Raw genomic sequence first — 24,154 nt, 5'->3', positions numbered from 1 at the left:
GTTACTGATTTGGGAAAATCATGTGCAATAATTTTGCTTCTAAATGAAACTAAATTGAACTATTTGACTTCTCCATCCTGTTTGATTGTGTACAAGCAATTTTATGATCTAATTTTTTTACTTTCTACCCCCTCAGGGAGCAGCCCATCTTCAGCACGCGAGCCCATGTCTTCCAGATTGACCCTACCACAAAGAAGAACTGGGTTCCCACCAGCAAACATGCTGTGACTGTGTCCTACTTCTATGACAATACACGCAATGTGTACAGAATAATCAGCCTTGATGGGTCAAAGGTGAGAGCTGCATGAAAGTACAACACGTAAAAGGTTCCTATCTATTTTTCTGTCTCTGATTCTTATCATTTCTGTGGAAACCGCTAGGTTACCAATGACTGGCATTTGTGAAGTGATTCATTCAAGTTTTTAAAGATCTTTACTGTAACAAGAAACTAAAAGTGATCTCAACTAAACATTTAGTGGCACCTAATACTTTAAACTACAGAAAATGTATCTGTGTTTAACATGACATTGCAATTCTGTGGAGTGTACTCTAAAGTAAATGCAATCTTTCAGGAAAGGATCCAAAGTCACTTGCAGCTTTCAACGGTTCACTTCTCCCCATTTTGCCCCATTGTAACATACAGTATCCTTCAAAAACTGTCCTGCTCAGTCTTTCAGCAAGTTCTGAACCAATTCCAGCAGCACAGCTTGCCTGACGTTTCTTCCCCAGTCATAATCATACCAGGACAAATCTGAATTTCAGTTAATTTCTTGTTGGTTTCCTCAGAGGGTCAGCTACTATTAGCAATCTATCTGATAGATAACACAACAGCCTTTTCCTTGGTATTTGTCTGTCTTTATCCTGGATTCTCCCTCCTTCTCTTCAAAGTGTCTGAGACAAAGTCTGTGATAACAGAAATATCTGCTCTGCCTCCTTTTTTTTAATTTGGATGTTAGACCTAGTATGTACACTTCAACCACACTCAACATAGACTCCAGTCCTCATGGTTATCAGGCACGTTGGCCAGTTTTTGAGAAGAGCTTGGCTCTTTGCTCCGTTTTACTTTAGTTGAAGAGACAACTTATAAGATGTTTGGCTTTTAAAACCTGACATTAGTAAGAGTGCTTTAAAAAAAAACTGGAGATCCTATGTGATAAAATATTAAATCTGAATCCGTCTTTACAATTTATCCATCCAAGACTTGGAATCATCTTGGTCATTTTTCTCTTCACTGCCCCATGTTCTGAGATGGAACCTTTCTGCAATGTCACGCCCTCCTAAATCAGTCCCGGTATGTGATTGGCAATGTTTTGATATTGAGTCAGTTACCATCACAGCCAAAATATGATTGCTTCTAATACTATGCCTTTCTGACTTCTAACAATGGAGGTCACGAAACAGAACTGTTTCATGTTTTGAGGGATTGCTTTACGTCTCTAGTTTTCCTTGACACTTTTTTGGTCACCTAGAGCAAACCAAGCAGATTCAAAGATTTTAATTTGCAGCAATGCTTTTCACACCTACATTTTTGTTTTGAGTTTCCTCCGAGTTGATTCATTTGAATTATTTTAAAGCATGTTGTTTTTGTTGTTCACTGTCTTACCAAAATTGTTTGTCAAACCTTATGATTTTCATTGGCCTACTAAAATAGAGCCTTTCATGTTGCACGCACTTTTTTGCCTTTTCTTATCCATATTTAAATAAAAATTCATCTGTCACAACTTGCAAATTCACCTATCTTTTGAAATGGTCCAAGTATATTTGAAAATAGTTATTCACTTTTTTCCACTCTTATCTACTTTGTATCAAAAATAAATTTCATGTTATAGACCTGTTATTACAGACCCACTGTACCATATACTTCATGAATAGTAGCAGAATTTTCAAATCATTTCATGTACAATTCCATTGACTCTGTCTGCCTCCAGTCAATTTTGCACTTGCGCTATCTTTGTTGCCAAACCAGTTCTAAACCCATCTGATTTTTTAAGATATTAAAAAAATTCTTCAGCACAGTATCAGGCATTTGATTGCAATTCTAAACTGGAGCACAAAAATTGAGATTGACACTCTGCAACACAAAGGGAGTGCTGCATTGAGGCAGTGGTTCCCAACCTTTTCAGTTACACTGCACACTTCAATGAAACAATTCTGCAACATACCCACTTTTTCAGCTGAATCAATTGCTCAAAACTTTACATCAACTTTTATGATAAATCACATTGACATGGTGTGAGTACATTGAGAAAATAGTCCTTGCATTGACTGAGTGAAGGATTTCGAAAGGTTTGTGATTGGCCAGATACCTTTGGTTAATCAGGTATTAGACATGGGGAAGGAGCAGATGTGTGGAAGGGGTTCCAATGGCAACAGGAATAAAGCAGATCCCTTGGGATGCAAGCAGGGGAAGCACGGTACCTGACAGGTGGGGGAAGCAACAATTTGGTTTAAACTGGCTTGAAAATAACCCAAATGAACCTGCATTATCACTTATCTTGAGCTGGTCTAGATCAGTTGAGGCACCCTGCAAAGTCAAAGTCTTCGGGCACCAGCCGCTTGTCCATTGAGTTTTTGGATTGCAAAGAGTTAGAAACAGCTAGAGGGGTGACCAGCTAAGCTCTTCGATCTGTGATTTGGCAGGAAGTGTGGATCTATCCAGAGGTAGACTTTCAATGAAACACAGCATGATTATAGGAGCACCATTCAGAGACTGGTAACTCTGAATTTGGGTGGTATTTGGGGATCAGCAAGGCGACTTGACCAAAGGTCAAGTGGGTGGTGCTTGGCAAGAGCAGAGGCCAGATAAAACTACTGGCAGCAGCCAGCCAGAAATGTTGGCTTTGTCTGACTTCTCCTTGCTAGTCACCTCCCAGCCCCTCACCCTTGGGCCTAGCCTCTGGGTGTCACCCTCCTATTTCCAAACCCCACACAATCAGAGCCTGGGAGCTCTGAATAGTGGCCCCATTTGTGTTCTTGATGCCTGGCTATGTGAGCAAGAGATGAGCACTGAACAGTTGGGAGGTGCAAGTGCCAATCAGGCACTGGCATGGTTTTTGGCCTCACTGCTTGCCAATCAACCAGAGGACGTGACTGAGTGAGGAGGCCTGGGCAACTGATCTGGAAGGAGTGAGCAGCAGCCAATGAGAAACCAGCAAACGCAGGGGCAGCTTCAGCACTGGGCAGGCAAAGACAAGGCCCTTACTAATGGCTGGGTCACCACATCACTGGAGGACTTGCAAAAAGGAGAACATAGTGCCCCTAAAATGTAAGTCCAACTCTGGGTCCAGAAGACCCTAAAGCCAGATCTCCAGATGTGGATATTTCTGGTGAACCTTTGGAGTTAGAGGCACTGGTGGGCCCAGCACAGCCATCAGCAGATGCTTTTTACCCATCCCAACATGATCTCCTCTTTCAAAGTGCCACCTACAGAGACAGGAAGAGATGAGTAAATTCAAGCTAATCTACAGAAACTATCTTGTCGTTAAACTGCAGCCAGTTTCTGTCAACGTTTGAGTGGGAAGAAACAATTGGCATGACTGCATCCCTGATTGAAGGGGTCTTGTGGTCATAGTTCATAGAAACCCCACGGTGCAGAAGGAAGCCACCTGGCCCACCAACACCCCACACCTCCATCCCGCCAATCTACACATCCTGGGACATTAAGGGTCAATTTATCATGGCCAATGCACTGATCCTGTGTATCTTTGGACTGTGGGAGGAAGCCGGAGCACCTGCAGGCAACCCATGCAGACACGGAGAATGTGCAAAATCCACATAGGCAGTGACCCAAGCCAGAAATTGAACCCAGGACTCTGGAGCTATAAGTCTGCAGTGCTAACCACAGTGCATGTTGGGGAATTCAAGTGGTTTAATGCAAGGGTGTGTATGGGTGTGCCAGCAGCTCTGGCACACTTGCACACAAGTGCCCCACAGCACAGTGCTTGTGAACTACTGGCATGAGGTGCTGTCTGTTGGATGCAACATTAACCAGAGGTCCTGTTGATTAAGTGGATGTAGAACTTTCCTAACTTAAAGAGCAGGGCAGTTATTCCTGATGCCCTTGCCAATAATTATCCTTCAGTCAACATCGTTTAAAACAGATTGTCTTGTTATCAGTAGATTGAAGTTTGTGGAAACTTGCCAAGCATAAATTGGCTGCCATATTTCCTATACAATCATAGTCACTACACTTCAGTATTATCTTATTGGCTGTGAAGCACTTAGTATGTCCCAAGGTCATATAAATAGCTATATCAATGCAAGTTTATAAACATAAGAGCATAAGAAATAGGAGCAGGAGTAGGCCATCTAGCCCTTCGAGCCTGCCCCGCCATTCAATAAGATCATGGCTGATCTGTCGCTGCTCAGTTCCACTTTCCCGCTTTCTCCCCATAACCCTTAATCCCTTCTCTTATCAAAAACCCATCAACCCGCGTCTTAAAAATATTTAGCGAGGCAGCCTCCACCACTTCAACGGGCAGAGAATTCCAGAGATTCACCACCCTTTGAGTGAAGAAGTTCCTCCTCAACTCCGTTCTAAACCGCCCCCCCTTTTATCTTGAGGCTGTACCCCCTAGTCCTACTGTCTTTTTTGAGCGGGAAGAGTCTCTCCACCTCTATCCTATCCATCCCATTCATCATCTTATACGTCTCAATGAGATCTCCCCTCATTCTTCTAAACTCTAACGAGTACAAGCCCGGTTTATTCAGCTTCTCCTCATAGCTCAACCCCCTCAACTCCGGCATCAGCCTAGTAAACCTCCTCTGCACTCCCTCCAAGGCCAAAATATCTTTGCGCAGGTGCGGCGCCCAAAACTGCACACAGTACTCCAGCTGCGGCCTCACCAATGCCCTATACAGCTGCAGCAAGACCTCCCTACTTTTATATTCAATCCCCCTCGCTATGAAGGCCAGCATCCCATTCGCCTTCCTGACCACCTGCTGCACCTGCAAGCTGGGTTTTTGCGACTCATGCGCAAGGACCCCGAGGTCCCTCTGCACCGTCGCCTGCTGCAGTTTTTCGCCCCATAAGTAATAGTCCTTCCTACCATTCTTCCTACCAAAGTGGACCACCTCACACTTGCCAACATTAAATTCCATTTGCCATTTCCTGGCCCATTCGCCCAGCCTATCTAGATCCTTCTGCAGACTCTCCACACCCTCCGCACAATTTGCCGTTCCACCAATCTTGGTGTCATCAGCAAATTTCGACACCCTACACTCGGTTCCCTCCTCCAGATCATCTCTATATAAATGGTAAAAAGCTGAGGCCCCAGCACCGACCCCTGGGGCACTCCACTAGTCACCATCCGCCAATCCGAATAGCACCCGTTAACCCCCACTCTCTGCCTCCAATTTGACAACCAATCCTCTATCCACGCTAACACCCTACCCCCAACTCCATGTCCCCTGACCTTCTGCAATAACCTCTCGTGAGGTACTTTGTCAAACGCCTTCTGAAAATCTGGAAAGACCACATCCACCGGCTCTCCTCTATCCACCGCCCTAGACACATCCTCATAGAACTCCAGTAAATTTGTCAGACACGACTTCCCTTTAATGAAACCGTGCTGCGTCTGCTCTATCAAGCAATTCCCTTCAAGATGCCTCGCAATTTCCTCCTTAATGACAGATTCTAACATTTTACTTACCACAGACGTTAAACTAACCGGCCTATAATTCCCTGCCTTTTGCCTGGCACCCTTCTTAAACAACGGCGTAACGTTAGCCTTTTTCCAATCATCCGGCACTTCCCCGGAATCCAGCAACGTCTGGAAAATAACCACCAAGGCATCCACTATCACCTCCGCCATTTCTTTCAGAACCCTTGGATGCATTCCATCCGGTCCTGTGGACTTGTCCACAATCAGCCCCTCCAGTCTGTCGAGCACCGCCTCTCTAGTAACAGTAATGTCATTAAGACCCTCCAGTCCTACCACCTTTCCATCGCTAACACCCGGCAAATTATTCACGTCGTCCTCCGTGAAGACAGAAACAAAAAAGTTATTCAATACCTTAGCCATATCCTCATCCCCTACCACTAGGTCCCCTTTCTCATCCTCTAAAGGACCAACATTCACCCTAGCCAGCCTCTTCCTTTTTATATATTTATAAAAACTCTTGCTATCCTTCTTTATATTAAGCGCTAGCCCAGCTTCATAGTTTCTCCTACCCTTCTTTATCAACTTCTTTGTCAATCTTTGTTGACATTTAAACCTCTCCCAATCCTCTTCTCGCCCACTACTCTTAGCTACTCTAAATTCCTCCGCTTTTAATTTAACACTTTCCTTCACCTCCTTCGTTATCCACGGCTTATTACCCCTCTTCCTACTATCCTTTTTGACCATCGGAATAAATTTCCGCTGAGCACCAAGAAAGATCTCCTTAAAGATCCTCCACTGCTCCTCAGCAGACCCTCCCTCCAACGCGCTCCCCCAGTCCACATTCGCCAATTCTTCTCTCATCCTACCGTACTCCCCTCTATTCAAACAGAGGACGCGTGTCCGGGAGCCCACTTTCTCCTCCTCCATCTGCACCAGAAACTCCACCATACAATGATCACTCTCCCCAAGAGGATCCTTCACCGCAAGGTCCCTAATTCTACCCGCCTCATTACATAGCACGAGATCCAACATAGCTCGCTCCCTCGTCGGCTCCAACACACACTGTTCCAGGAAACTATCCCGGCAGCATTCCAAGAACTCTTCCTCGAGCCCACCGTGTCCAACATGGGTCGACCAATCAATATGCAGATTGAAATCCCCCATAACTACGGCCGTCCCATTCCTGCACGCCGCACTTATTTGCACGTTAACCGCCCGCCCCACCTCCAGATCATTATTCGGGGGCCTATAGACGACACCCACCAGCGTCTTCCTCCCTTTGCTGTTCCTAATCTCCACCCACAACGATTCCACCCTCTGCTCCTTGGCTCCAATATCATCCCTTGCTACCACCGTGATGCTATCCTTAATCAGCAGAGCTACGCCCCCCCCCCACCCTTTTCCCTCCTGCCTATCCTTCCTAAACACTTGATAGCCCTGTACATTCAGCTCCCAGTCCCTGTCACCCTGCAGCCACGTCTCTGTAATGGCCACCAGATCGTATCCATTTGTGTCGATCTGTGCCACCAGCTCATCCACTTTATTCCAAATGCTTCGTGCATTCAGAGCGCCTTCATCCCAGCCTTCACCTGGACCCTATTTGCCGTAACGCCACCAACCATACTCATACTCCCTCTATTATTGGGACATCCTCGGCCTCTTCCCTTACCTGTACCCTCTCCTTAACTTTAGACCTCACAACATCACCTACCCTCGCACAACCCCCCCCCCCCCCCCCCCCCCAATTAGTTTAAAGTCCTGTTTACTCGATTCGCCAGCACTCTGGTCCCAGCACGGTTCAGACCAACCCCACCCCGCCCGAACAGGTCCAACCTACCCCAATACTGGTGCCAATGCCCCATAAATTCAAACCCATTCCTCCCACACCAATCCCTGAGCCACCCATTCACTTCCTTAATCCTGTCAACCCTACACCCGTCTGCACTTGGTTCAGGCAGTAGCCCAGAGATGACCACCTTGTCGGTTCTACTTTTTAATACCATTCCCAGCTTTTCATACTCCCTCCCCAGATCCTCAGTCTGCATTTTGCTTACATCGCCGGTACCCACATGTACCACAATGACCGGATTCTCACCCTCCCACTCCAGGTTCCTCTGCAGCCCAGCTGCGACATCCCGTACCCGAGCACCAGGCAGACAACACACCCTTCTGTGCACTTTGTCGTTATGACAAAGGACAGTGTCAATACCCTTCACCCCACTATCCCCAATCACTACTACGTTCCTTTTCCCCCTCTCTTTGCCTATGTCCTGCTGCATCACTGTACCGTGTGCAGTTTGCTCACCAACCTCACCTGCCTCGTTCTCGTCCAGCCTGGAAGCAAGAACCTCAAACCTGTTATGCAGATTAAGAGGCTGAGGCCTCCTCTCCCCACCCCCCCTTCCTCCTCTCAGCAGCCCCCTCTTGTCCCTGACCCTTAGAGTTAGCCAGTCTAGGGGGGGTGGATGTCACTTGCACCCCATTGACAATGTCACCCTCTCTCCCCCTGATGAGCCTCAGTGTCTGTAGCTCAGAGGCCAGCTCATTTACCCTGAGCTGGAGCTCTTCCAGCAACCTGCACTTACTACAGACGTGGTCACTGGGAAGGACCCTGGGGTCCACCAGTTCCCACATCATACAGAAACACATCACATGCCCCTCCATTTGTGTACCTTTTTTAAATCACCTTTTTGGTTCTTGGATATACAAAGAAGAATGACTAAGTCATGTACAATTTTTTTGAATTATCTAGTTCATGAACAGTCTGAGTAATAAGCTTTGGAAGGATGACTAGTGACATCCTTCCCTGTGTGCTCCCTGTCTTGAACAGATTAGTTAGGTGCTGCTTCTCAGCCATGTTAACAGATTAATCAAGGTATATGTTGATGAGGTGCCTTAACTGAGTCAAAATATAGGTTTGCACAGTGTATTCTTTGGATTAACATTAAATTCCAAAAAAGTGTTTTACCTATGAGTAAAATAGCAAATATGTGCAGATGGGCATACATGAGTAAACTCAGCAGGTTATGTATGTTGATGAACAAAGTTCATGGGATATTCAAAGTATTATTGCTAAAGGAGCTTTTATTCCCTAGCAATGTAGGAGTTGGTGCATTTCTCCATTGCAGAGTGTTTCGTTAGGATGAGAAAATTCCACCAAACTACTCTGCATTGTCCTTCCCCATAATTGGGAAAACTGAAACATGAACCTTTGAAGTTGTAGTTTGTGGCACTGACATCACTTTGGCCATTTTGAGCTATGAGTCTGGTCTGTGGATCCAGCCCCTGAACTGAAATTTTGCACAATGCCCTGTGAGGGCTGTGTTGCTCCTGCTCAGAGAAGGAATTGAAGTTTAATGCAATATTGTAAGTTTTGCAATGGAAAAAGTAAATAATGGTGCATTTTAGAAAAGTACTTTAACCTGAGATTGCTATTCCTGCTTATCACTGCAGGGAACTGTTTCCACCAATTTGCACTGTGCTTTCCATTATGATCTCATTGCATATATTTCAAATTATTTTGTGCACTTCATCACCTGAACAATTCAAATGAAGCAAGTCAGCTGCATGGAGGCAGGTTCACATCCCCACATTTACACTGGGGTGCAGAGAGGTCACCCTTGGCATGTAACCAAGGATAAGGTGAGATTGGCTGAGCTTGACAAGGCAGCATTTGACTGTGTATGGCATCAAGGAGCTCAAATGATACTGGAGTCCATGTTAATTGGAGGGAACTGTCCATTGGTTGGAGCCATACCTGGCATAAAGCAAGATGGTTAGAAGTCAATCATTTCAGCCCAAGGACCACATTGAAGGAGTTTCTTGGGGTAGGTCCAACCACCTTCAGCTGCTTCATCAATGACCTTCCTTTCATCAAAAGATCAAAGGGATGTTTGCTGCTGATTGCAATGTCATATGTGGCACCTCAGATGCTGAAGCAGTCCAGTGTAGCAAGACTGGGACAATATTTGGGCTTAGGCTGACAAGTGACTTGTAACATTTGTGTCACAAGTGCCAGGCAATGATTATTTCCAAGATGATCTAACCATCACACCTTAACAGTCAATCACGTTATTATTGCTAAATCCCCCGGTATCAACATCCTGGGAGTTAACTTGACCAGAAACTAACTGGACCAGCCGCATAAATAGATAAAAGGCCTGGAATCCTACAGCGAGTAACTCTTCTCCTAACTCCCCAAAGCCTGACCAGCTACAAGACACACGGAATGTGATGCAATACTTCCCATATGCTTACATGAGTGCAGCTCCAACAAAAGCTTGATAGCATCCAGGACAGAGCAGTTCATTTTGATTGCTAATCCTTCTACAAACTTTCAATCCCTCCACAACTGAAGAGGCAGCTGTGAGTACCATTTACAAAATGCACTGCAGGAACTCACCAAGGTTCCTTAGGAAGCATCTTCCAATTTAGTGACCACTTGTCATCTGGAAGGATAAGTGCTGTTTAAAAAAAAAACCTAGGAACACCACCTGGAAGTTCTCCTCCAAGCCACTCACCATTCCTCCACAGTTGCTGGGTCAAAATCCTTGAATGCCCTTCCTAACAGCACTATGGGTGTACTTACACCTCAGGGACTGCAACAGTTCAAGAAAGCTACTTTCCCAAGGGCAGGTAGGGATGGGCAATAAGTGCTGGTCTAGCCAGCAATGCCAACATCGCAAATGAAATAAAAGTATAGTGATGCCTAACTTGAGACTTCTATTCCCAATGCACACAGCATAACTTTTTGGGTGATGTGGATACTACTTTTCCAAAGACCATATCCTTGCAAATTGTCTCTAGAAATGCTCAGACTTTATACTCAAAACAATAAAAGAATAAAAGATTGGTTAGGGCAAGATTAGAGCCAGTCAGACAGTTGTGGGAAATTGTGCGTGGAGCATGAAGAGATAGGAGAGGCACTGAATGAGTACTTTTTCAGTATTCACGCAGGAAAAAGTCAGTGTAGTTGAGAATACTGCGATACAGGGTTGTAGACTAGACGGGATTAAGGTGCATAAGGAGGTGTTAGCAATTGAGTATGAAAATAGATAAGTCCCCTGGGCCGGATGGGATTTACCCTAGGATTCTCTGGGAGGCTAGGGAGGAGATTGCAGAGCCTTTTGCTTTGATCTTGTTGTCATTGGCTACAGGTATAGTGCCGGAAGACTGGAGGATAGCAAACGTTGTCCCCTTGTTCAAGAAGGGGAGTAGAGACCATCCTGGGAATTATAGATGGGTGAGCCTTATTTCTGTTGTGGGCAAAGCTTTGGAAAGAATTATAAGGGATAGGATTTATAATCGTCTAGAGAAATAAATTGATTAGGGATAGCCAATACAGTTTTGTAAAGGGTAGGTCGTGCCTCACAAACCTTATCAAGCTTTTTGAAAAGATGATCAAAGAAGTGGGTAAGGGTAAGGCAGTTAACGTGGTGTATATGGATTTTAGCAAAGTGTTTGATAAGGTTCCCCATGGTAGGCTACTGCAGAAAATGCAGATGCATGGGATTGAGGGTCATTTAGCAGTTTGGATCAGGAATTGGCTAGCTCATAGAAGGCAGAGGGTGGTGGTTGATGGGAAATATTCAATCTGGAGTTCAGTTACAAGTGGTGTACTTCAAGGATCTGTTTTGGGGCCACTGCTGTTGGTCACTTTTTATGTGACCTAGATGAGGGTGTAGAAGGATGGTTTAGTAAATTTGCTGACGACACCAAAGTCAGAGGAGTTGTAGACAGTGAGTATGCATGTTACAGTTTGCAGAGGGACACAGATATGCTGCATAGCTGGGCCGAGAGGTGGCATATGGAGTTTAATGCGGAAAAGTGAGGTGATTCACTTTGGTAAGAATAACAGGAGTACAGAATATAGGGCAAATGGAAGGACTCTTAGTGGTGTTGACGAGCAGAGAGATCTTGGCGTACATATGCATAGCTCCCTGAAAGTTGGCACCCAGGTTGATAAGGTTGTTAAGGCATACAGTGTGTTAGCTTTTATTGGTAGAGGGATTGAATTTCAGAGCCGTGAGGTCATGTTGCAACTGTACAAAACTCTGGTGTGGCCGCACTTGAAGTATTGTGTACGGTTCTGGTCACTGCGTTATAAGAAAGATGTGGAAGCATTGGAAAGGGTGCAGAGGAGGTTTACCAGGATGTTTCCTGGTATGGTGGGAAGGTTTTATGAGGAAAGGCTGAGGGCCTTGAGGTTATTTTCATTAGAGGTGGTTACGAGGTGACCTAATTGAGGCATACAAGATGATCAGATGGTTAGATAGGGTGGACAGTTTTTCCTCGGGTGGTGATGGCTAACATGAGGGGACGTAGCTTTAAATTAAGGGGTGGTAATTATAGGACGGATGTCAGAGGTAGGTTCTTTACTCAGAGGATAGTAAGGGCGTGGAATGCCCTGCCTGCAGCAGTTGTGGACTCGCCAACTTTAAGGGCGTTCTAATGGTCAGTGGATAGGCATATGGATAACATTAGAATAGTTTAGGTTAGAGGGCCATTAGATTGGTTCCACTGGTCAGCACAACATCGAGGGCCGAAAGGGCCTGTACTGCGCTGTAATGTTCTATGTTCTCGCAATCCCGTAATACTTGGGAGTTGTTGTTGCCTAACCAATCTACTGCATAATATGCACTACTATTTTTTTGTGTTCATGTTTGGACTCTAGTTGACCTGTTTCATATTCACTTAACTCATTTATACATGAAACAAGAGTTGTCACTATTTTGTTCAACTTTTTGTTCCTGGGATGTGGCATTTTCCATTCCAAAAGCACCTTGAGAACATGGAGGTGTGCCACTGCAGTCTGTGTATTGTAGATCCACCCACAGTGCTGTTAGGTAGGGATTTTGAGAATTTTTGACCTAGCATAGGTAAGGAACTCCAATGTGTTTCCAGTCAGAATAGTTTGTGACTTATTAATTTATATACAGACAAGTGTTTGCATTGGAAATTTGTACTCCCCAAGTACCACCTGACATTTCATGCCACACCAGCTCAAGACAATGTTGTCCAGTTTGCTGCAGGCATGCACAGATTGCTTCGTTTCAGAGCAGTACAAATGAAACTGAACGCTCTGCAATCGTCAATGACTGTCCCCATCTGACTTGGGAAGAGGTCACTGAAGCATCTAAAATGTTTGGCTAAGACACTCTTGAGTACCTCCTGCAATTATATTCTGAGGCTGGCCATCAACAACCATAACCATCTTCCTTTTGTGCTTGGTGACTTCAACCAGTGGAGTTTTGACCCAGGTTCCTATTGACTTCAGTTTTGCTGGGGCTCCTTGATGCCACATAGTGAAACACTGCTTCAATGTCAAGAGCAGTCACACTCATCATACCTCTGGCATTCAGCTCCTCTGTCCGTGTTTAGACCAACATTGTAATGAGATCTGTGGCCCTGGCAAAACAGACTACTTGATGAGCAGGTCCTGTTTAATAGCATTGTTGATGTCACTTGTCATCACTTTGCTAATGATTGAGTAGATTGGGTGGTAATTGTCCAGATTTCCTGAACAGGATGTACCTGGGCAATTTTCCAGTGTTGTAACTATATACTGGGATAATTTAGCTAGAGGTGCAACTCGTTCTCAAATATTCACTTGGCTATACTACTTGAAAGTGATTGTAAATACTTACCTCTTGCACACCTGGGCTCGCTCCAAGATCATTATTCGTAGAATCCCCTCTCTTTATTGTTTATCATCTATCACCAGTGGATCTGACAGGACCACTGCAGAGCTTTAATCTGACCCATTAGTTATTTGATCACTTGGCTCACTGTATAGCATGCTGGTCCTGTAATTTAACATTTGTGGTCCTGTGTTGTAGTTTCACCAGATTGCTATCTCATTGGAGCAGCACCAGGTACACCCAGATGAGAATTTTTCTTTGAACTAGGGCTGATGCATGAAAAAGAGTGGAACTAATCGAGTAGTCCTAGTGAAGAACTACCACAGACATGATGGGCTGTATGACGCTCTCCTATGCAGTAATATTCTCAATCTGACTTTTTTAAATGTATATATTTTGCCTTTGATATTAAGCAAAGGTCAACACCTGGGCATTGGCTAGCATTGCTGTCTCAGTGCCAGGGACTGGGGTTCAATTCCAGCTTCAGTTGGTTGTGTGGAATTTGCATGCTGTCCTGGTGTCTGCGTGGGTTCCCTCTGGGTGCTCTGGTTTCTCCCCACAGTCCAAAGATGTGCAAGTTAGGTGGATTAGCCATGCTAAATTGCCCCTTTAGTGTCAGCCTGGATGGGATTGGTGGTGCAGCCTCTGGACTGAATGGCATTCACTGAATCTATGACTGACTGTATGAAGTTCATGGGATTGAAGGGACAGTTGCTGTCTGTCTTGCTACCATCAAATAATACCCGTACAGTGAATTTGTAATTTTATTTTGTGGAGTAATTGTGTAGAATAAGAGTTTTATTTGTAGGGAAATGTAAAAAGCAGACTGCAACTTTGCTTAACCATGTTTAAAGAATTCTGCAAGTGAGTTGCTGAGAAGATGCAAGTGACTCAAAGGATCTGAAAGATAGAAAAATTAATTTAGTCCATAAAAAGTAAGCGTTACACCTCTCAGACTGTCGGACATGGCCTGTGGCGCGTCTGCACCAGAAGTTTGAGCTTCAGTCTTACTTCAGAGTTGAGCACAAAACCCAGGCTGATACTCCAGTGCAGTACTGAGGGAGTACTGTATTGTCTGAGGAGCCATCTCCAGGATGAGATATTAAACTGGAGCCCCATCTGCACGCTCGGATTAACGTAAAAGATCCCATGGCACAATGTCAGAGGAACGAGAGTTGATTCCCCAATCTTCTGACCAATATTTTCCCAACATTTCAAAAGAATATCTGGTCATTATTGCATTTTTGATTTTTTTTTTGAGAATGCTTTGTGCAATTTGACTTGCACTTTTCCTACATTATGATGGTGACTACACTTCTGAAGTAATTTGCTAGTTCATAAAAGGCACCATGTAAATCTTTAACTTTGATCCTTGGCAGCCCCTCCTCTTGAGAAAAACCATTAAGATTTTGTTTTCTTTAGATCTTTAGGTATTTGGCTGAAGAACAGCAGAAAAATTCTAGTTAACTTGCAACATTAAATGTTAAGATTTTAAATATGGAAAGATTAGAGTTTTTAGAATTTCTGAAAAATGAAATTAAAGTGGTGAGCACAAGTTTAAAAAAAACAAACTTTACGTAATGTTTGCTAAACATTAGTTAATTCATGATTATGTTTTGTGGAACTATAGATGCAATTCTCTCCTCAAACTTCAATCTGTGGCAGTTTTTCCAGCAGTGTGCTTTTAGTGATCAGAATTCCCCTGACTATCCAAAAATTAAAAGCATTGAAATTTACTGCCCATGGTTCCAGAAACCAACAATTAAACTTCCTTATCTACTTGAGATATTTGCCAAGAGTTAAATGACTAGATTGGACCCTATTTAAAATTGGGATGACTTTTGGTTAACAAATTGCAATTTAGTAACCTGCTTCTCATTTGATAGAGTAAGAAGTCTCTCAACACCAGATTAAAGTACAACAAGTTTATTTGGTAGCAAATGCCACTAGCTTTCAGAGCACTGCTCCTTCATCAGGTGAATAGGAGTTCTGCTGCTGAATAAGTTCCAACATTAATAACTTCACCTCAGCTCCGGCCTGGTGACGTTTTTAACAGCTCTACTCATTTGACAGCGCAGGGAGATGCGAGTTATTTTTATTATGTGGAAGCTTTAAAGTTTTTACAAGCTGCACTTTGTCTTTCCGTGGAAAGTTGTGATTTTTCTCTCTAGGAAACATTTTCGATTCCTGTTAATACTGTTAATAAATGTATTATATGCATTCTTCCACAAACTGATTTTGGGATTTCCCTTAATGTAGAAAGCAAGTAGCCAACAGAATGTGGACAGTTTAGCATAAACCACTTCCAAGTGGGGTGGCGAAAATATAATTGACCCAATTATACACCACAAAAAAAGGCATGGGTCAAAGGGCCTGTTTCCATGCTGTAAACTGCTGTGAGTCTTGTGTGTCTCAATATCAATTTTGAACTATCTGTCTGAAGTACAAGTGGTTTGGAGTCAAATTGCCTAGGGTTAGTGGAGAAGACTGGGGCTGTTGACCTGTTTTGAAGGATTCTTCTTGTGAAGCCAATTTAATAATACAGTAATGTTTCTTTTTCTCTCCCAGGCAATAATCAACAGCACAATCACCCCAAACATGACATTCACAAAAACATCTCAGAAGTTTGGTCAGTGGCCAGACAGCCGTGCAAATACAGTATATGGCCTAGGTTTTTCCTCGGAGCATCATCTAACAAAAGTGAGTAAAATCATGTGATCTAGTACCTAATTTTGGAAAATGGCAAAATAAATACTGCAATTCAATACAAGTACAACCAGATGTGTTTGATGTTGGACAAAATTATGCCTAATTTCTAGTGCAATACTAAATAAGATCAGTAATGCACAATAACTCAATGTCCTCACACAGTAATTCCTCACTTAACATGGTATTTGTGTTCTAAAAAAGTGCAACTTGAAATTAAACCATGTTAAGCGAAATCAGATTTTCCTAATGGAAAAGCTTTAGTCAGGTTCTGAAGGACCTTTCCTGTTGGAAGAATAAAAAACAATATATCCTGTTTAAATACTGTAAATTTTTTTTTCAAAAATATACTTTATTCATAAAAATCTCAAGTAATCTATTACATTGTACAGGGCTTTGAGTAGCAAGACAATGCGAAATCAAAACATGTTTGCAGATCTGTCCAAATTACAGTGTCTACATTTCAATACTTAAAAAAAAACTATATGCATGTCTCAAATATTTACATATTCGTACTAATTACAACAATTACATTTCAGTTCTTAAAAATATATACATGCCTCAATAGATTTGTGTGCCGTTAGTGCTCAGATTGGCACACAGATACGCAGGTCGAGGGTATTCTGCAGTTCCTGGGCCCTCGGTCTGCCTCCGTTAAAAGGCCTTACAGTGTGGCCTTTCCCCATTGTGCCTTTGCGGCGGCTGCCCCAAGCTTCAGCCCGTCCCTTAGCACGTAGTCCTGGACCTTGGAATGTGCCAGTCTGCAACACTCGGTCGAGGACAGTTCTTTCAGCTGGAAGATCAGCAAGTTTCGGGCGGACCAAAGTGCGTCCTTCACCGAGTTGATGACCTTCCAGCAGCAGTTGATATTTGTCTCGGTGTGCGTTCCCGGAAACAGCCCGTAGAGCACAGAGTCCTGCGTCACCGAGCTGCTCGGGACGAACCTCGACAAATACCACTGCATTTCGCTCCAGACCTTCTTTGCAAAGGCACATTCCAGAAGGAGGTGTGCGACCGTCTCGTCAGCCCCGCAGCCGCTTCGAGGGCAGCGTGCGGTGATGTTGAGACCTCGAGCGTGCATAAAGGATCTGACGGGGAGTGCCCTTCTCACCACCAGCCAAGCCAGATCTTGGTGCTTGTTTGTCAGTTCTGGTGATGAGGCGTTCTGCCAGATGACACTGACAGTCTGCTCAGGGAACCATCCGACAGGATCTGCCGTCTCCTTTTCTCTCAGGGCCCCAAGGACGTTACGCACTGACCACTGCTTAATCGCCTTGTGGTCAAAGGTGTGTTTGCGTAAAAATTTCTCCACGAAGGACAGGTGCTGCGGTACGGTCCAACTACTCGGAGCGTTCCGCGGTAGTGTGGCCAGACCCATCCTTCGCAACACTCGGGACAGGTAGAACCTCAAAAAGTAGTGGCACTTGCTGTTGGTGTACCGAGGATCTACGCACAGCTTGATGCAGCCGCACACAAAGGTGGCCATCAGGATGAGGGCGGCGTTGGGAATGTCTTTCCCTCCGTTCTCTGGAGATTTGTGCATCGCCTCCCTCCGGACGCGATCCATCTTTGATCTCCAGATAAATTTGAAGATGGCCTGCGTCACTGCTGCAGCGCAGGATTTGGGGATAGGCCACACCTGCGCCACGTACAACAACACGGACAGCAACTCGCACCGGATCACCAGGTTTTTCCCTGTGATGGAGAGCGAGCGTTGCTCCCACAAGCCGAGTTTCTGCCTGGCTTTCGCGATGCGCTCCTCCCAGTTTTTGATGCATGCCCCTGCCGCTCCGAACCATATCCCCAGCACCTTCAGGTACTCTGCCCTGACGGTGAAGGGGACAAAGGATTTGTCGGCCCAGTTCCCAAAGAACATGGCCTCGCTCTTTCCCTGGTTGACTTTGGCTCCCGAGGCCAGCTCGAACTGCTCGCAGACCTGGAGGAGCCTGCGGACAGACGAGGGGTCCGAGCAGAACACAGCCACGTCATCCATGTACAGGGAGGCTTTGACCTGCGTGCCTCCACTGCCTGGGATTGTCACCCCTTTGATGCCTGGGTCGCTTCTGAGGGCCTGGGCAAAGGGTTCAATGCAACACACAAAAAGGACGGAGGAGAGAGGGCAGCCCTGTCTGACTCCAGACCTGATTTGGAAGCTATCTGTTTCCCACCCGTTGACTGAGACTGCGCTACTGATGTCTGTGTAGAGCAGCCGGATCCAATTGCGTATTCCCTCCCCAAAACCCATTTTGGAGAGCACATCCATCATGTAGCTGTGCGATATTCTGTCAAACGCCTTCTCCTGGTCGAGGCTGATGAGGCATGTATCCACCTGCCTGTCCTGCACGTAGGCGATCGTATCCCTGAGTAGCGCCAGGCTGTCAGAGATCTTCCTGCCGGGTACAGCACAGGTTTGATCAGGATGGATTACTGACCCCAGAGCAGACTTGACCCGGTTGGCGATGACCTTGGCCAGAATTTTGTAATCCACGTTCAATAGTGAAATGGGTCGCCAATTCCGAATTTCTTCCCTCTCCCCCTTCTGCTTGTAGATGAGGGTAATGATGCCTTTCCTCATGGATTCTGACATCCTGCCCTCCAGAAGCATACTCTCGTATACTTCCAGGAGGTCCGGGCCCGTCAAGTCCCATAACGCCGAGTAAAACTCCGCCGGTAAGCCGTCGCTTCCGGGAGTTTTACCCTTCTGCAAGGACTCGACGGCCTTGGTCAGCTCTTCCAGAGATACCGGTCTCTCCAGGCTGTCCCGCTCACCGTCGTCTAAGACCTGCGTGATAGACGACAGGAAAGACTGGGAGGCCGTGCTGTCTGTCGGCTTCAGGTCATACAGTCCGGCATAGAAGGATTTGCAGATCCTCAGAATGTCAGACTGCGATGACCCCACTGAGCCGTCCTCTTCCTTCAGGCTGCTGATCACAGAGGTTTCTCTGTGCACCTTCTGGAAAAAGAAGCGTGAGCACTTTTCGTCCTGCTCCACGGAGCGGACCCTGGACCGGAAAATGACCTTGGCGGCCTCCGAGGCAAAGAGCGAGGCTTGCTGGCTCTTCGCCTCCTGGAGCTCCTCCCTGACATCGACCCCCATCGACTGCAGTTGGAGCAGTTCCTGCATGCTTTTCTGGAGTCGGGACATGTCCCGCCGTCTCTCCCTGGCCTTCTGAACCCCTTTGCGGATGAAGAACCTTTTGATGTTGCCTTTGATGGTTTCCCACCAGAGCGATGGAGACTCAAAGAAGGGTTTGACGGTCCTCCAACCGTGGTAATCCCTCCTGAGTTCCTCGAGGTTCTCTGGGGTCAACAGTTCTACATTCAGCTTCCAGGACCCCCTGCCCACTTTCTGGTTTGCCTCCAGCTGACAGTCGGCCAGCAGGAGGCAGTGGTCAGAAAAGAACACCGGCCTGACGTCGGTGGGCCTGACCGTGAGCGCGCGGGACACAAACATAAAGTCGATCCTGGAGCGAACCGACCCGTCTGGCCGCGACCACGTGTACCTGCGCTGCCCTCCGTCTGCTGGGTTGCTGAAGACGTCGAGCAGCTTGGCATCTTTGACCGTCTCCAGCAGGGCTCTGGACGTAGCGTCCAGTTTGTTTTCAGCCCTGCTGGATCGGTCGGCCTTGTCTAGGATACAATTGAAGTCCCCACCCAGAATGACCGGCCTGGAGGTGGTGAGCAGCTGTGGCAGCTGCTCAAAAACCGCCAGCCGCTCGGTTCGGGTAAATCACTATTTGTAAATGAAATAACACGATAAAACCACATACCAACTGACTCAAGAACAGCTGCTTTCCTGTTGCCATCACACTTTTGAATGGATCTATCTTGCATTAAATTGATCTTTCTCTGCACCCTAGCTATGACTAACACTACATTCTGCACTCTCTTGTTTCCTTCTCCATGAACAGTATGCTTTGCCTGTGTAGCATGCTAAAACAAACTTTTCACTATGTTAATACATGTGACAATAAATCGAATCAATTTTAAAATACAAATCTGCTAACTCTTCCTACTTACTGCCTGCTTGCTGTAAAATGATTTGCCTAGCCAGATTATGGTTGATACAAAGCTCCTTAAAAAGTTAATTAAGGTGACACGTTTCTAGAGTGTTCATGTAATAATTAGCTGCACTACAGTGTGACAAGTGATTCACCACCTCTACCAAAACGTTAATGGTATAGTTTGAACAATTGCATCAGCTGTTGGAATTAATTGATGTGGTGCACAAGAACTTCAAAAGGCAATCAATAAAGTGTCACGTAACAAGTTTGTAAAGTTTAAAGCCCATGAAATACAGCAGACAGTGGCAGCATGGATGCAAAGTTAGCTTAGTGACAAAACCAAACAATGCTGAGGTTGTTCAGGTTATTCGAGTTACCACTAGCATCACTGCTTTCTTTGATATATTTAATAATCTAACTTGTGTGCAGGGCATGATTTCAAAATGCATGAATGACAAAATTTGGAAGTATAATGAACTGTGAGCAAGGTGGTGATGAACTTGAGGCCAAACAAGCTGGGCATAGGTGGACACATGGAGATTAAACTTAATAAAAAGTCTGACAACACCAGGTTTTAGTCCAACCTATTTATTTGATAATATACTCGCAAGCTTTCGGGTTAGCCCCTTCGTCAGGTGAATGGAGAACTCTCCATTCACCTGACGAAGGGGCTAACCCGAAAGCTTGCGAGTATATTATCAAATAAATAGGTTGGACTAAAACCTGGTGTTGTCAGACTTTTTACTGTGTTTACACCAGTCCAACGCCGGCATACCCACATCATGATTAAACTTAATGCATAGAAGTAAGATGTATTTTACAGGAAGAAGGTGGGGTGGCCTCATAAAATAGAGGGGTACAATCCTTCAGTTGCTGAAAGGGGTTTATATGCTCTCAATGGAAGTATGAGTAGATTGAGAATAGTTCAAAAGCTACACAAGACCCTGTCCTTACAAATAGGAGAGAGTACTAAAGCAAGGAAGTTATGGTAGACATTTCATAGTAAAAAGTCTGACAACCACCAGGTTTAAGTCCAACCAATTTTATTTGACAGTAAACTCACTAGCTTTTGAGGTTTCCCTCTTGGTCAGGTGAATGGAGAGTTCTGGCCTCAGACAGAGCATATAAAGCACAGACAGTTTACAGATTACTGATTAGAATGCAAGTCTTTACACCTAACCTGCTGTTCAAGTCCTAAAGTGGCTGACAGTGTGAGTGGAAGGAGCACTGATCACAGGTTACAGAGATGTGTATTGTCTCCAGACAGTACAGTGAGGTTTTGCAAACCCAGGCAAGTCACGGGGGTTACAGTGCGACATGAAGCCAAGATCCCTGTTGAGACCGTCCTCGTGTGCGGAACTTGGCTATCAGTCTCTGCTCAGCGACCCTGCTCTGTTGGTGTTATGAAGGCCACCTTGGAAAATGCTTGCCCGAAGGTCAGAGGCTGAATGCCCGTGACCACTGAAGTGTTTGCCAACAGGAAGGGAACAGTCTTGCTTGGTGATTGTCGAGCGATGTTCATTCATCCGTTGTCATAGCGTCTGCATGGTCTCCCCAATGTACCATGCTTTGGGGCATCCTTTCTTGCAACGTATCAGGTAGACAATGTTGGCCGAGTTGCAAGAGTATTTACCGTGTACCTGGTGGATGGTATTCTCACATGTGATGATGGTATCCATGTCGATGATCTGGCATGTCTTGCAGAGGTTGCTGTGGCAAGGTTGTGTGGTATTGTGGTCACTGTTGTCCTGAAGGTTGGGTAGTTTGCTGCGAACAATGGTCTGTTTGAGGTTGCATGGTTGTCTGAAGGCAAGAAGTGGGGGTGTGGGGATGGCCGTGGTAAGATGTTTGTCTTCATCAATGATATGTTGAAGACTCCGGAGAAGATGTCATAGCTCCTCCGCTCTGGGGAAGTACCGGACGGCGAAGGGTACTCTGTCCACCGTGTCCCATGTTTGTCTTCTGAGGAGATCAGTGCGGTTTTTCGCTGTGGCGCATCGGAACTGTCGATCTGAGTCGAGCGCCATGTCCTGTTCTTATGAGGGCATCTTTCAGTGTCTGGAGGTGTCTGTCACGATCCTCCTCATCTGAGCAAATCCTGTGTATACGGAGGGCTTGTCCATAGGGGATGGCTTCTTTAACATGTTTAGGGTGGAAGCTGGAGAAGTGGAGCATTGTGAGATTGTACCGCAAGCCCACAGACAGACAATTTTTAAGGTGAATAACAATGAACCAAAGGTGGCATGAGAAAAATCTGCTTTATGCAGCATGTAGTTAAAATCTGGAATGTGCTATTGAGTGCAGTGGAGGTGAATAGAATTGTGACATAAAAACAAAATTGGAGATCACCTGAAGAGGAAATTTTGCAGGAATATATGGAAGAGGTGTGGATTCACATTACAGCTGAGCAACCAAAGCCCATTGCTTGGGTTTTGCTTGTGCATAAATAGCCACCTTGAACAATCATCCGTATGTTACCTATATATTTGCAGTCTTTCACTTCTTGCAAACTAATTTTAAAAACCTTTATTCTCAATAGTTTGCAGAAAAATTTCAGGAATTTAAAGATGCAGCACGGATAGCGAAGGAGAAAATGCAGGAAAAAATGGAGTTAACCAGTACACCTTCACAGGTGAGTACTACTAGTATTATAATGCATTAAATGTCATTGGAAACAAGTTTGTGATCAGCAAAACAATAAGCAGCTGTGATAATTCAAGGATAGCATTCTTTATCTTTCAACAGCCCCTTCATAAAGAAGTCCATGAATTGGTTGTCTCTGAGCATAAAATGATGCTTTGAGGGCAGTAAAGCACTTATTGAAAATCAGCATTGATCCATTTTGAAGTAAATAACCCAACCAAATCAGGTTTTTAAAACTTGTGCATGCTTATCCAAATTACTCAGTGAACCCTGTTCACTTAATGACTGTTACACCATCCAGACCTGTGATTTTATTATAGAGCAACGTCATTCATAATGTTGCAAAAGCATGGTGCTGGGCATTTTGCATACCAAATACAGAAACCATTTTGTGTAGTGCTGCCTTAGAAATTGTTTGAAGCAGTTGAGATCAATGGCATTAAAGGGAGAGTGAAGAATGGGTAACAATGGCCAAGAGGTAGATAATTGTGGCAAGAGGATTTTTCTCGCACTGATCATAGAATCTACAGCATGGAGATAAGCCCTTCAGCCCAAACTGGTCCATGCCTACCAAAAAGCCCATCTGCCTGCATTTGGCTCATATCCCTCTAAATCTTTCCTATCCATAATCTGTCCAAATGCCTTTTAAATGTTGTCAAAAGTCCATGGCTCAACCATTTCCTCTGGCAGCTCGTTCCACATATGTACCACCCTCTTTTTTTTTAAAACAAGTTGCTCTTCAGATTCCATTAATTCTTCCCCTCTTAATTAGAAGGCATAGGTTTAAGTTCTCAATTCCCAACCCTGGGGAAAATGACTGAGTGAGGGCATTCATTCTATCCATGCCACTCATGATCTTGTACACCTGTATAAGGTCATCCATCAGTCTCCTATGCTCCAAAGAGAAAGGTCCAAGCCTGTCCAATCTCTCAGTATAATCAGTCCCTTAAGTCCAGGTAGCATCCTTGCAAATCTAACATCTTTTCTATGTCAAGGTGACCAAAACTGAATGCCATACTCCAGGTGCAGCCTCACCAACATCCTGTACAACTGCAACATAACTTCCCAACTTTTACACTCAATGCCCTGACTGATGAAGGCCAGCATGCCAAAAGCCACCTTCAATGCCCTAACTACCTGTGACTCCACCTTTTTGGAGAACCATGCACCTGAACTCCAAGGTCCTCTGTTCCACAATCTGCGCTAATGTTCTGATTGGCTGCTGACAGTAAACACTGCATACCATTATCTTGGGAAAATCATGGGTATTTAGGAGACTAGAGGGATGAGCAAAACTGTTGCAAACATAGTGGGACAAGTTTAAAATGAGGTGATGCTTTTTAGGCATTTCAAGAATGGAGAAATGCCTGTCATGGTCCATTTTTGAGTGAAAAGATGAGGCCAATTTTTCAAACGCTAGATACATAAAGGGGATATTAAACTTTTTTGAGCAAGAGCTGTTCAACTGCAAAAAAAACTTTACTGCTTGTGATGGTAATTCAATATTTGTTTAGGTATTAGATAATTAAAGTAGTGAAAATAATAGAAGTGGGGTTTC

At 44.9% G+C, this 24,154-nt stretch overlaps 1 protein-coding gene across 1 annotated transcript in view; it reads left to right on the top strand.

The window, feature by feature from the left end:
- Window positions 1-24,154, top strand: part of LOC145343247 (homer protein homolog 1-like) — a 103,891-nt gene that overhangs the window by 36,365 nt on the left and 43,372 nt on the right. Inside the window, exons 2-4 of the mRNA XM_080189346.1 lie at window positions 137-293; window positions 15,812-15,943; window positions 22,493-22,585. Coding sequence (XP_080045472.1) covers window positions 137-293; window positions 15,812-15,943; window positions 22,493-22,585 — 382 coding nt within the window. The remainder of the gene's footprint in view (window positions 1-136; window positions 294-15,811; window positions 15,944-22,492; window positions 22,586-24,154) is intronic.

The sequence above is a fragment of the Carcharhinus amblyrhynchos genome, chromosome 5, assembly GCF_965287045.1.
Source record: "Carcharhinus amblyrhynchos chromosome 5, sCarAmb.v2.hapA, whole genome shotgun sequence".
Classification (NCBI taxonomy): Eukaryota; Metazoa; Chordata; class Chondrichthyes; order Carcharhiniformes; family Carcharhinidae; genus Carcharhinus; species Carcharhinus amblyrhynchos.
Note: the sequence above shows the minus strand (reverse complement) of the source record. Positions and strands in the feature narration are given on the sequence as shown.